This window comes from Tympanuchus pallidicinctus, unplaced genomic scaffold (genome assembly GCF_026119805.1).
Source record: "Tympanuchus pallidicinctus isolate F22 unplaced genomic scaffold, pur_lepc_1.0 scaffold3, whole genome shotgun sequence".
Taxonomy (NCBI): Eukaryota; Metazoa; Chordata; class Aves; order Galliformes; family Phasianidae; genus Tympanuchus; species Tympanuchus pallidicinctus.
The window spans coordinates 57195312-57209472 of NW_026294747.1; the positions used below are offsets into that span (position 1 = coordinate 57195312).

General features: G+C 47.1%; 1 protein-coding gene across 1 annotated transcript; it reads left to right on the top strand.

The window, feature by feature from the left end:
* The first annotated feature begins 934 nt into the window (after positions 1-934).
* RTRAF (RNA transcription, translation and transport factor) lies at positions 935-14113 on the top strand. The gene is made up of 8 exons (XM_052696682.1): positions 935-1077; positions 3222-3346; positions 4606-4705; positions 5918-6004; positions 6644-6732; positions 9953-10021; positions 13047-13095; positions 13766-14113. Exons 1-8 carry the CDS (start codon positions 1017-1019, stop codon positions 13918-13920), a joined length of 735 nt encoding a protein of 244 aa, XP_052552642.1. The 5' UTR covers positions 935-1016; the 3' UTR covers positions 13921-14113.
* The last annotated feature ends 48 nt before the right edge of the window (positions 14114-14161 follow it).

Below are 14161 nucleotides of genomic sequence, written 5' to 3' on the forward strand. Positions count from 1 at the left end.
TAATACATCAACAAAGAGTAATGCGGCCGTGTTCGCACTGCTCGTTTCCCCATGCAAAAGCCCTCAGCTGCCTCCATCCCGGGCATGGAAGGGAAAATCCATGGAGCATCGGTGTGGGATTTGCCCTTCGCCCATTGGTGTGGGCTGTGGGGGAAGGCAGTGCGGGGAGGTCGGCGTCGCGGTGTTGCGCATCCCCGTCCCGCGTGGTCTGTGTAATCGTTGGAAATAAAGTTGGGATTTGTTTCAAGGCTGTGGTGGTGATGGTGTGTGGGTGCCAGGGGCAATGGGAGGCTGCAGGGAAGGTGACCTGGCCTGTTGGTTGTAGAGGGATTGGGAGTGAGAGAGCGGGGTCTGGGCTCTGCACGGTAGGGCAATGCAAGGCAGGGCAAAGCAAAGGAAGGCAAGGCAAAGGAAGGCAAGGCAAAGGAAGGCAAGGCAAGGCAAGGCAAGGCACTGCTCTCTCACAGTCCTTTCCCCTGTGCTGGCCATGACGTAATGGTCATCTATCAAACTGTCAAGTTTTTTGAACACGAGGGATTTTTCCCAGCCATAGTTAAAGGCTGAACACCCTCCGCTGGTCTTCAGCTCACATAAGGCAGTAGGAACGCATGCGCACAGGTTGCTCAGCCTGTGGTGCCCCATCCCTGGAGGTGTCCGAGGCCACGCGCGGGCCCCGGGCAGCTGAGCTGTGGGAGCACCCAGGCCACGGCAGAGGTGGTGCTGGGGGCTGCGAGGTCCCTCCCACCCGTCCCTGCGGCCCGCCCAGACCACACCGCCGTGCCCGGATCCCCGCCCCGTGGGACTGCCCACCCGCCGCCGTGTCGTTAAAGCTGGATGGATGTCAACTTCCGTTCCGGCTGCTTTCTTCGCTCTCCAATTGGTCGCATCGCTTTTCTCTCAGCGCGCGGAAACCAATAGGAGGCGAGATAACCGTTATAGAGGCGGTACTTCCTGTGCGGCCCGGCGGCTCTGCCTGAGCGCGGCGAGTGGCGGGGCCCGGCGGAGTTGGTAGCGCCATGTTCCGCCGCAAGCTCACGGCGCTCGATTACCACAACCCGGGCGGCTTCAACTGCAGGGGTGAGGGCCGCGGGGACGGGTTTCGGGGCTTCCCCACGGCGGGGAGAGCGCAGGGTGTGGAGAGAGGCCTAGGTTTAAGGCAGGAAGCCTGGGTTCTGTGTGAGGCCTGCTTGGGGCTGGGAGCAGAGCGCGGCCCGCAGGGAGCCCGGGGAAGCGCTGCGCTGTGCTTTGCTCCTTCTCTGTGTGTGCGGGGGTCGTGGGTGGGAGCAGGGTTGCTTGTTCCGTGTGTTAATAGGACAGGGGTTCCCCTGGAGCGGTTAGGTGGCAGATCTGATCTGTGTCGGTGCTGCGATGTTCCTTCTTGCAGCGCTTTGGTGGTTTGAAATGTTGCAGTGAGGCAGTCATAAGCTTCAGGCCGCGTGGAGTGGGGCCTGAATAATATCATAATATCATGAAGCCTGATAAACCCAAGTGGAAAGGTGTTGTACTCGGGCCGTTGTACCTCCTGCTGTCAATAAAGGTGGGAGCCGTAAGGATGGAGCACAGCTCTGCCAAAAACGACCTGGAGATTCCTAGCTGGGTGTGAGCCAGCACCGTGCCCTCACAGCATGGAAGGCCAGCTGTATCCTGGGCTGCATCCAACATAGTGTGGGCAGCAGGGTGAGGGAGGTGATCCTGCCCTTCTGCTCTGTGCTGTGAGTCCTCGCTTGGAGTGCTGCATCCAGATGGGGAGTCCTCAATGCAGGAGAGATGTGGGCCTGTTGGAGCGTGTCCATAGGAGGGCTGCAAAAGTAATCCCAGAGGTGGAACACCTGCCTGTGAGCACAGGCTGTGCAGCATGGAGAAGAGAAGGCTCCAGGGAGACCTGAGAGTGGCCTGTCAGTATCTAAAGGGGCTGTAAGAAAGAGGGGTACGGATGCTTTAGCAGGCTCTGCAGTGACAGGACAAGGGGAAAGCGTTTCAAACTAAAAGAGGGGGGATCTAAGCTGGACATAAAGAAGTTCTTCTACAATAAGAGTAGTGAGGTGCTGACACAGGTTGCCCCGATAGGTGGTTGTGCCCCATCCCTGCAGACACCCGAGGTCAGGCTGGATGTAGCTCTGAGCACCTGGTGGGGCTGTGGATGTCCCTGTTTGTTGCAGGGAGTGGGATCAGATGGCTTTTAAGGGTCCCTTCCAACTCAAACCATTCTGTGGTCTTTGTAAGGGATTGTCTTGCCCTCTGTGCTTCTGGTTGGCTCATTTCTCTTTGAAAAAATGGCGTCCACTGTCAGCTTCGTGTGTTGTGCTTTTTGAGCTCTTACTGCTAACATTCTTTCTCCTCAAAGGCTTGCTTTGTTGGTGTAGAAGTTGTTGAAGTTGTTACTGAAAGTTTTCCTCCATGTGTGTTGTGGCTGTGGCTGTTTCTTACAGCATGCTCACTGGAAGTAGGGCGTTCATGTTGCTTCGAGGAGACCCTCCTGGCAGGCAGAAGTAGCATAGCAGGTTTGTCCCTGATGGGAAAGCATTTTGCTTACCCCAGCCTGAGCTACAGGAGGATATTTACCTCATTAATCCAGGTCTCTGAAACTCATCCAGTGCCAAAATTTCACTGATGATTATCAAAATGCTGGTGGTGCCCAAGTGCTGCAAATCACAGATGCAGAGTAATTGTTTTGTCCGTTACCTTTGGACCACAGCCTTTGTGTTGTGGAGTTCCAACTCCAAATGATGAAATGTTGGCTCAACAACCAAGAGAAGTTGACTCAACAGAGAAGAAGGAAGAAAATGCCCCTACAGAGTCACGGGATGAGGGTGCATTGTTCTTAGGGACAGACTGGGGTTTGTTGCAGCATGTGATGTGTTTGTCCACGCAACAGAGTTGGGCGCTGAAACCCTCAGTGTCATTGTTTTGCTTTCCCTTCTTTGCTTAGTAACATTTATAATTGTATTCCTAATGAAAACAGTCTCTTAACTGATGCCTTTTAGTGTTGTCCATCGACTGTGGCCAATTCCAAGTCACTTGAGAAATGAAGAAAGCTCAGAGTGTTGAGCTTTGGTCAGAAGTTAGACTGGGCTGTGTGATTTTTAGGTAGTGGTGTGTATCTCTCTTTTTTTGTGGTAAGAAAGGGACACAGAATTTGTAGGAATTGGCTCCAAACTTGAGGGCTTGGTTTTGCCCTTAAGGTCTTGGTTAATTCTTGCTGTGTTTACTTCTCCCTGCAGATGAAACAGAATTCAGAAATTTTATTGTCTGGCTGGAGGACCAGAAAATCAGACACTACAAGATTGAAGACCGAGGGAATTTAAGAAACATACACAGTGATGACTGGCCCAAATCGTTTGAGAAGGTATTTTATTCCAATCACAAATGTGTCTCACCTGAACACATACAGGCTTTCTGTAGCTGTTGAGTGTAAATGAGTGGCCCCTTGTCCTGTCTCTGAATGTTTTCTGCTTCTAGGAACTGAAATATATAATTGAGGCCATGCTGCAGTTGAAGATGGTGAAACATTTTGTTTGTAAATTTCACTCAAGCCTGTTTTTGCAGTAGCATCTATCCTAATATTTCTTGCCTAAATTGATTTAGCTTTTGACGTAGAAAATTGGCTACAAATAAACAGCTTCTTTTTCTGTGCTATGGTTTTTATGTGGCAAAATAAAAATGGATTAGCCTAATATGGGCTTTACAAGCATATGAAATGAAGCTACTGAATCTCCTCTCTGAACCTACTGTCCTGTCAGTAAATGATTTTCCATTGCTAACATGAAGTGTGGCAAGCAGCCATAGCTCTGGTTGTGATCTCCTGTGTGCTTGTGAGCATTTGGACTCACTTTGGGCTGCTGGTTCTGTGCTGGATTCCATTGCCTTTCTCTCACAACAGCACTGAGGAGCTGAAAACTGCTCCTTATGCTCAGTGCCCATTTGTCTCACTCGTGTTCCCAGGAACCATTTGTCTTCTTCCCTGCCCACAAGGTTTGGACTGGTAGTGCACACACTTTGTAAGTGGAAGCCTAAAGTTCCAAAACTGATGGCAGGAGGGAAGCATTCTGAGCTTTAAAGAGGAATGATGTTGGAATTGCTGGCTGCTGGTACTGCTGTGGTGTCAGCAGTGCTTGTGGCATCTTGCTGTTGTATGCAGCCCCTTGGAAATAGAATTGCTCTGGTTTTTGTGCAGGTGGTGCTGCTGAACCTTGATAGCAGTATTGTGAAGGCTTTAGGTAGCATCCTTCCTGCTTGAGATAGGAAGTTTTTGCTGTACTTTGTTCTCTGTTCTTCTCCCTTGCCTCCTCTCACTGTATAAAGAGAGCAGACAGCAGAGGAAGGAGTGTTTGGATTCTCTGGTTGTCAGTCTGACAGGGAATGTTACTCATTCAAAGCATTATTAAATGTTTAGTGTTAAAGACTAAGTGCCCCTTGCATTCCTCAGATGGATCAGATGCTGCAGCAGGGATGTTTTGTACTGATGCTTCTTAGTAATGATCTTCCCAACTGCTGGCTGTGGGAAAGCGACTGCAAATCAGTTCTGTGCTTGTAGCTAACTTATACAAGTGTTTCCTTCCAGCCTATAAATAATGTCTATTTGTTTCTCCTCTTTCTCTTCCACAGTATATGAAGGATGTAAACTGTCCTTTCAAAATGCAGGAACGACAGGAGACTGTGGACTGGCTGCTTGGGTTAGCAGTTAGGCTGGAGTATGGAGATAATGGTATGACTGAGTTTATCTAATACTTAAAAGTGGAAGGAAAACCTGTTTGACTGTTTAAAGTTAAGAAAGATACATTCTTAAGAAAGAATGAAATTATGACAGTGTCAGAAGTATACATTGTTTTCCTTTAAAAAAAGTAAAGCTGTTTGATCTGCTTGATACAGCACCATGTTGAGATGTGGGCTGTTTTTCTCAGCTCTGTTCCTGTGGGTCAGTGCAGCAACATACTCACATTTGCTCTTAATTTCTGGATATAGCAGAACCCTCTGTATATATTGATACGTTTCTCTATCTGCTTTTGCCTTTGAGAACTTACCTCAAAGTCTATGAAGTGCTTTTTCTTTAATGCTACATATGTTGAAATAAGTTCTTCTGAAAACCACGTTTCATTGGGAGCTGATCCTGAACCCTTGGGAACTGGGACAAATGGATGAAAAAGTTGAATTTGACCTCAACAGGCAGTAGCAATTTCCTTTGCAGCAGGAGTGCAGATACAAATCTAATTACTGGTGGCAAACATAATAGCCAAAGGACTGTTTTCCATTACCTTTAATTGCTGCAGGGCAGGGCTCTGTCCAAGATGAGGATGGGGATATGAATGCTGGCAATCTACAGAGCTGGTTTTTAGTCTGTAGTACTGGAGGAAGTGAGCTTTCTCCCTTGTGTCAGTGTTCTATGAACGTGGAAGAGCCAGCAGAGATCACCTCAAAATACTTGAAGAGCACCATTATGGCTCATGGTTGAGTGCTTCAGGCTATAAAAAACAAATCCTCTGTTAATGTTTTGTTCACTGATCAGGGCCATCTCAAATCCTGACCCTCCATATGCTGCTCCTTAAGGCAAAGGGCCAATCTTGGCTGATTTGCTGGATTTCTAAAGTAGAAGAACTGTAAGTTGCAGCTTGTTCAGCTTCCTTCTGGGAGGTTGCAGGATTGCCTAAATTGAGTGCATGATGACTTATGTGAGTGTGAGCCGTGCTCTGATGCTACTGTGGGTGCAATGAGAAGCTTTGGGCAGATGGGGGCTGTTAGGACAACTGTCCCTGGGGCACTGAGGAGCTCCAGAATGGCAGCATGTGAGCTGAGGATGCTGTTGGGTATGTACCACATCTCCCAGGGGTGGTCACCACAAACTAGTTGGGCTATAAACTTCTAGCTAGTTGCTTTCTTAATTAGCCCTAATGGTGATCGTATTTTCTTCTTAATTTACCAGCTGACAAGTATAAGGACTCCACCCCTGATGGTGCTAAACATACTGACAGTACAGCCAAAAATGCAGAGCCACTGATTAACTTGGATGGTAAGTGTACAGTGATGTTGGATGCAGAAAGGCTGCATCATTCACAAGTCTGTCACTTGTTGGCTTGGTCTTCCACAGCCACTTCTTCCATAATCATTGTGACTTTCATGCTGGCTAAGTAGAACTGGTGGGAAAACTGCAAGGAAATAGCCCTAAATCCTTCAAATCTTCTCCCATTACTCCTACAGAAGGACAGCTAAGAGTTGGCCCTGCCTTCACCAGTTCTGCTCTACAGTGATGGAAAGATTTCTAAAAGATAATGTCTTCACTCTTGCCTTTAATTGTTAAGACTCAACACTGATTTCCTGTGGAGTAGGAGATGCATTTGATGTGTTTTGCATTGAAAACGGTGCTGTTTGAGCTTGGATGGCTTCCCACAAGCTGACTGATGAGCTTAGTGGCATCTTTTCATTGCTCTGTGTCCTCCTTCATATCCTAGCTATGTGCCAGCTTAAAACTTGCACCAGGCTGAGCCCTTCCTTGTGCTGCAGTAACAAAGTGGTTGCTGTGCATCCACGCCTCACCCATGCTCGAGGGCAGCCTGGTTCCATGGAACCAGAAAGCTAATTTTGTCTTCTGCAACCGGTTAAACCAGCATTTTTTTGTTGTGATCATTTTATTTCATTATTTTTTTTCCAGTGAATAATCCTGATTTCAAGGCTGGAGTGATGGCTTTAGCTAATCTGCTTCAAATCCAGCGACACGATGATTATTTGGTAATGCTGAAGGTGAGCTTCACAGGTTTCAGACCTTCTTTCTTCCTTTTCATCCCCTGCAGTGTGTGTGATAGCCTGTGGTAGGCAGTTACTGAGACCCAGGACTCACTGAGGAACAAAGAAAGTAAAATTCATCCTGTTGTGTGTCTTTCAAGCAGATAAGATGCAGTGTGAGTTGTGGAAATTAATGCAGGGTAATTATCTTGTTAAACACTTTGATTGTAGCCATGTTCCTGGAGTTCCAGTGCTGGCTGAGAGTTGTCTTTGAGGATTAGAAATGCTCTAGGCCAGTTGATGTCTCTGCTCTGTGAGGTTTCAGTGCACTTCAGGCATAGGGAGGAATGGGCTGGAAGGACAGCATTGTAGTCCAATTTTAGCAATGAAAAGCTTGAAAGCATAGAGCCTAAGTCATGCAGAGGATTTTAAACAGCACAGAAGTCACTTTGGTCGTGTCAGCTAATCATAATTTCTAAGTGCTGCAAATAAGCTAATTAATTTGCTAAAGCATCTCGGTATGGATATGGGAAAGCTTGTGATTTCGTGGTGGAACTCTGGTTATCTGTTGAGATTAGCCTCTCCAGGTACCCTGTTTAGGGAGATAGTTGCAGCCTTGAGTTCTTATGTGATCATGTCATAATATGGGAATTAAGTGAGTTGTCTGTCACTGCATCAAATTTATTTTGGTGACAAACAAGACAACATCCATTTATTGCAGGAGCTGTGGTTTTAAGCTGAGTTATATGTAGATATTGCAGGATCCCATTATGGTTTGTGTTGGATGGCACCTGAAAACCTGAAAGCTGGTTCCAAGCCCTACTATGGGCAGGGATGCCTCCCAGCACAGCAGTGTAGGGATGATGTCTTGCAGGACAACATCAAATGTTTTGCACAGATCCAGATAGATGGTGCCTGGTCTTCCCTTATCTACCAGTGCTGTACCCTGTAGTAGAAGACTGCCAGGTTTGTCAGGCACAGCACATTTGCCAAGCATTTCGTTAGGAAATGATGCCCTGTAGTTTTCCCATCAGCTCCTCCTCCCTTCTCTCTGGTCTGTTGTCCTCCTTTGCTTTCTCTAAATAACCCTTGGGTCCTTTACAAATCCTTAGGGAGGGTGAGGGTCTCAGATATCAAACCTCTGAAGGGGGAAAGGAAACAAAACAGGAATACTCCACAAAGGCATGAAGTGAGAAGAGAGAGGAGATGCAGTGAGTGGCGTGCTGGGGATCTGCGTTATCTCAGCCCTCCAGCAGAATTCCTGCAGCAGCTGTTACAGGACAGTCTCAAGGCTGGCAAACTTTATCAGGATCCACCTAATTGGCACTAACAGCTCAGAAAGCAGGATGTTTTCTGCCTGAACATGTTTACATTTTGTCTTTATTTCTGCATTTCTAGTCTCACTTTTTTTTTTGGTTGTAAGCAGTTGGACAAAGCAACCAGTCTGCATTTTCCTTCTCTCACTTGCAAGAACAGATTCTTGCAGTGGTGATTCACGTTATGTGAACAACAGTAATGCTGCTTTTCGAGGCTTGATGATAGCAGAACATGTCAGTGAGATTTTTTGGTTCTATTCCATGTGAAGGAGGCTTGCAGCGATGCCCATACATAGAAATCATGATCCATATTCAGGCTTGGGCACTCTGGCTGCTTGGGAAAAGTGAGAAGCTGCAAGCCTGCCAGAGATGTCTAGCTAGAACTTGGTCAGAGTGAGCAGAGAGGGATTTGGAATCCCCCTTTTATTAATTTAAATTGGAAGAATTAATCAGGAAACACTTATTTAACACAGTTGGATACACTTCCTAATGCAAAAGATGCTCAGAATTCTCTTATGAGTTCTGATGTCACTGCTGGAATTTCAAGCTAAGATCCTCATCAAATCACTTCCCACGTCCAGGGCAGTCACCTCTGTTAGAAAGACTTGTAGCAATTCCCACTGGTAACTTTGCAGTCTCACTTCTCAGCTTTAATAGTGAACAAAACCAGGAGAAATGGTGGAGAGAAACATGAAGCAGCACAACTGCTTCTGTCGCACTCAGCTATTCATCAGGCCGAGTCTGAGGAATGTGTTTGACAGACAAAGTGCTTTTTGGTGGAACGCTGCTTGCCTGGTATTCCTTCAGTTATTTTTAGAGGCATTTTCAGCTGTAGGTATCAGTAAGTGACAGCTCAGTGTGGTTTTGTGCTGAGTTTTGGAGCAGTGCGAGCAGATGAGCAGCAGGATCGTGGAGGCTCTTTTTGTTCCTGCGTCTAGAAATAAATATTTCCTTTTAACACCTGCTTAGGTAGCCTTGTTCAGGTTTCTCTGCCCATGAAAGGGGGTTCAACACATAGAATCATAGAATCACCAAGGTTGGAAAAGACCTTCAAGATCACCCAGTCCAACCGTTCACCTATTCCCAGTAGCTCCCACTAAATCACATCCCTCAACACAACATCCAGCCTTTCCTTGAACACCCCCAGGGTCGGTGACTCCACCACCTCTCTGGGCATCCATTCCAGTGCCTGACCAACCTTTCTGACAAGTAACACTTCCTCATGTCCAGCCTGAATCTCCCCTGCCGTAGCTTGAAGCCATTCCCCCTGGTCCTATCACTGATGACACGAGAGAAGAGGCCGACCCTCAGCTCACTGCAGCCTCCCTTCAGGAAGTTATAGAGAGCAATGAGGTCTCCCCTGAGCTCCTCTTCTCCAGGCTGAACATTCCCAGCTCCTTCAGCCTCTCCTCATCAGCCCAGACCCCTCACCAGCTTTGTTGCCCTCCTTTGAACACGTTCCAGGGCCTCAATATCTTTCCTGCAGTGAGGGGCCCAAAACTGGACACAGTACTCAAGGTGCGGCCTCACCAGTGCTGGATACAGGGGAACAATCACCTCTCTGCTCCTGCTTGCAGCACTGTTTCTGATGCAAGCCAGGATGCCATTGGCCTTCTTGGCCACCTGGGCACACTGTAGGCTCATGTTCAGCTGAGCATCCATCAATACCCCCAGGTCCACATCACCTAAAAGATCCCAGTAGCAGGAATTGCTGCAGTTAGAGGCAGAACAGCACAGTGCAGGGAGCACAAAGCTCAGGAAAAACAAAACTGAAGCTGTCGCTTTGGGAGCGGTATCAACTTGTTCTAGGAGCAGCAAACTTTCTTGGCTGTTCCTGGTGCTTTGAAGCTTCTGATCCAGTGGTGTCTGAAGTGCATCGAGACGTGAATTAATTACTCTGGTCCTTAAATGTTTCTCCCCAGGCAATTCGCATTTTGGTTCAGGAACGCTTGACGCAGGATGCCATAGCGAAGGCCAATCAGTCCAAAGAGGTTTGTATGCACTCTGCACGGTTTTATCAATCCTTCCTGGTGTTCATTGGTCAAAATGGGTTCTGTTTAAGCACTTCGTTTAAGAGGATGGTGGAAATTCACTTAGCAATTGTGATTCTGAAAGACCCAGAGAGCAGTAAGGAAAAATTGTCGTGTGCAAATATTTGTATGATAGCACATGTAAATAGCTGCTTTCCCATCTTGGAGTGTGCTGAGGGGTGACTGCTGCTATTCAGTGCAAAGGGGCCACAGTATCCACAGAAATGTGTGCCCTGACTTTTCATTGGAGTCAACTGCATGAGCATAAGCAGGTGGGGTTTGCCTCTTATGGAGTGTTTTGCTGCTGAAGTCTTTGCGTAAGTTTGAAGAATAGGATGTTGGCCACCTGGCTTCTCTCCCTTCTCCCCCCCAAGTGAGAAATGGTGAAGGAAACTTCAGCAATTAAACATCAGATCGTCCAGCATTTGGCACAGCAGCTGATGGCATTGGGCCCAGCCAGGGAGGGGAGCCTGGTGCCCTGCAGGTGTGTGCTGAGGAATGGCCCTGCTAAAGCAACTGGATCTGGTCAGTGAGGGCAAGGCCCTCCATCCCTTCTGGCAGCTGCTCAGAGCAGTCTGTGCTTTGTTATCATAACACTGTTTGTGGTGTTTACTAAGTGGCAGTCGCAGGTGCACAGAGATGCAGTGCAGTAATTGCCAGAAGCCTTGGAACATGAAATCAGAGCTTTGGGCTTTTATATATCCAAAGACATAAAAGAGTAGGAAAACACGCAGGCAGCTGGGACTGCTTTATTCATTTTAGTTTCTATAGCTTTTAGTAAAAGGCTGCTTTTTATTATTGTTGACGTAGCTGCAAAGCTGCCTTGTAGGGATCAAAATGCAGTTTGGCAGAAGTGTCTGTTTGAGCAGCAGGGGCTTTATTTGAGGACAGGATTCATAATTAGTGGGCTCTTCAAGTGTGGTCAGGTCTTAGGTTGAAATGTCACTGAATGTCATGATGTCACCAAGAGTGTATTCTTACTACAAATATTAATTTCCAAATGGGGTGGAGGTGTAGGAGAGGCAGGGGGCCAGAGGCAGGGGAACAGCTTTGTGCCCATAGCAGTCATCAGAATCATGACGTGCTGGATAAAGGAAGAAAATGACTGGAAGAGAGGGGCTGACTGGGTCACAGGGTAGGAGCTTGGGGAGCATAAATCTCTTTCTGGCCTTGGCTGGCTCGTTAATAGCCAGAATACTAGCTAGTGACACTTTGTGTAATTAAGTCTTGTCCCTAGAAATAGTTTATAACTGTTTGGCTTCTGCGTGGCTGACAATTTTATACAAAATGTCACGAGCTGTGCTCTTGGCAATATCAAGATATGGTGCTGGAAGATAAAATAGGTGTAGGAGTAGCTTCCATGAAGGATGCACGGGAGGGTTGTGCTGAGGAGACTCTTCTGTGCTCAGGGTTTAAATTTGCAAAATAAAGTGAGATTTATCCTGAGCTGTCAAGCTAAAGTTTTAAAGATAAAGAAGAAAGGTTTGGTTGTTTTTTGAATTATGTTGTGAATGGCTTGCAATTTAATGTATTCACTGTCTGGATAGGGTTCATATTTGTGTTGATATGCACTCAGCCTGTTTCAGGCTTCTCTTACTGGGTGAGTGTGTCCTAGGTAGAGTCACAGCACGGCCTGGGTTGCACAGGAGCACAGTGCTCATCCAGCTCCAAGCCCTGCTGTGTGCAGGTCGCCAACCAGCAGCCCAGGCTGCCCAGAGCCACATCCAGCCTGGCCTTGAATGCCTGCAGGGATGGGGCATCCACAGCCTCCTTGGGCAACCTGTGCCAGTGCCTCACCACCCTCTGGCTCAAAAACTTCCTCCTCATATCCAACCCAAACCTCCCCTGTCTCACTTTAAAACCATTCCCCTTGTCCCGTCACCATCCACCCTCACACACAGCTGAGGAGGATTAAGTGGATGAAATAGCTTTGGAGCAGCCCTTCAGATCACTCTGGGGCAGCTATACCTCTGCCTGCTTAAAGTGCAGGTGAACGTGTTCCTGCTGGAATCCAGCAGCAGCTCAGTGCCTGTAAGACCACTGCTCTGCCAAGAATGGGCTGCAGCAGAGGGAGCAGCCAAAAGGGAGCTCACAGCAAGGGTGTGGGAGGAGGACATGGAAAGCAGCAGTGCTGTGCTTCCAGGATGTCTGAAAACACCAGCTGCTTTGGAAGTGCTGCTGTGGTCACCCAGCGTTGGAGGTGCCTGCAGTTGGCAGGCGTGTGGTGATTTTATTGTGCAAGTCAGATGCTGAGAGAAGCTGCATAGTAAAAGCAAAAGCTTAAGATTGTCACTGTTTAAATAAATGCATGTGCACATTGAAAGGTGGGGAGTGATTGTTCATTGTGACTTCTCCGTGGCTGGAGAAGGTAAAGAAATAAAACAGTACTTAGAAATGAGCACTAATAAAACTTGTGCTTGCACTGTTTCTTAGAGCAAGAGTTCAGAATTTAATGTTTAGGTTTATTCCTAAGCTCAACACTTGAGCAAATGTTTCTGAGGATGTTGATGGAGGCTGCAAGTACAGTGCTTGAGAAACTCAATCAGGGGACTTTTACAGCTCGCTTTCGATTCAGCCAGTGCTTTGACATCTGGCAGCTGTTTAAAGGCAATAGTTACTAAGAAAGCCCAGTTTGTGCATGCTTATTGTTTGTCTGACTTAGGGATGTGGCTGCATTGAGTGCTCTGCAGTGCAGTTGTTAGCCTTTTAAGGATTGAATATGGGCAGTGTGTGTTCAGTGGGACTCACTCAACAAGTAGGGGGAATATTATTCAGGATGAAGACTAATTATTGTTATTGGTGCCCTGGGTTTGAAGTTTCAGAACACAAAGGCAGGTGTAATCAAGCACGATGATTTTTTTGTCACGTGTATCTGTAGAAGCAAAGCTCAGGTGTCCTCTCCAGGATTATCTGGGGTGGTATTTTATTTGCCAAATGTACAATGTGACATTTCTAATTGTACCTGCAATGTTTTTTCTCTTTAAAGGGTTTGCCCGTTGCCTTAGAGAAACACATTCTTGGTTTTGACACAGGAGGTAAGCAGGTCCCTTAATTTTACTTCTAAACAGCAATGTTTGTCGTTGTCAAGTGTGTAATTGTCAAATAGATAATGTGTACAGAGGGGAAAAAAAAACCCACCCCCATTCCTCTGGAGCCTGCAGTGGAAAGAATTGCTCCTTCCCAGCTTATTTATGAGCACTCTTGAGCTTTTTGTGTTGAAACAGAAAAGCACAAATCTTGGCTGTGGAATATATCATTATTGAAATATTACTCTAAACAGTTTTCAATAGCAGACCCTCTTGCACACGGAAGGAATGTGTCTTGTTGCTGCTGTCTTGTACAAGCTTACTCCTACCAGCAGAGGACCCTTGTGCTTCTCCCGTGCATTCCAGCTCCCTGCTTTACCTCCATCTAACTGGAGGCATCTGTCGGTGTGACCCAATAGATTGTTTCACAGGCAGCAGTCAGGTGTCCTGGGCTTCCCTGGTCTGCCTTCACTTTTGCCCCACGTCCAACTGAATTACTGCTTGGAGCACTTTGTACTGACCTGACTTAGCTGGGGATTGCTGCGAGGGCCGCACGGAGCTGAGCGAGGTTTTGCAGAGCACCCTGTGCAGGGCAAGTTCTGCCTCTGCTTTAAGCATGAGAAACCACAAGCATGAATCAGATACAAATGCTTGACACGACTTTCTGCATCTCACCCAGATGCTGTTATCAATGAAGCTGCCCAGATTCTGCGGTTGCTGCACATAGAGGAGCTCCGAGAGCTGCAAACAAAGATCAACGAAGCCATCGTAGCAGTTCAGGCCATTATTGCTGATCCCAAGACTGACCACAGACTGGGAAAAGTAGGGAGATGAAGGGATTGGAGCCTGCAGTCTCTCGTGTACTTAGTATGGCTAGGCACTACGTACAGCCCTGTACAACTCTGGCATGCAGTTTGCAATGGATGTTATCTCACTGATCTGAAAGAAAACAGGAAGTCGAATTCTGACTGTTCTAGCAAATTATCATCCTTCTTTCAATAAATGAAGTCGGGGAAGTAGAAACAAATGGTTGTCATTAGCTGTGTGTTGGCAAAGATGGTTCTTTGTGCTTGTT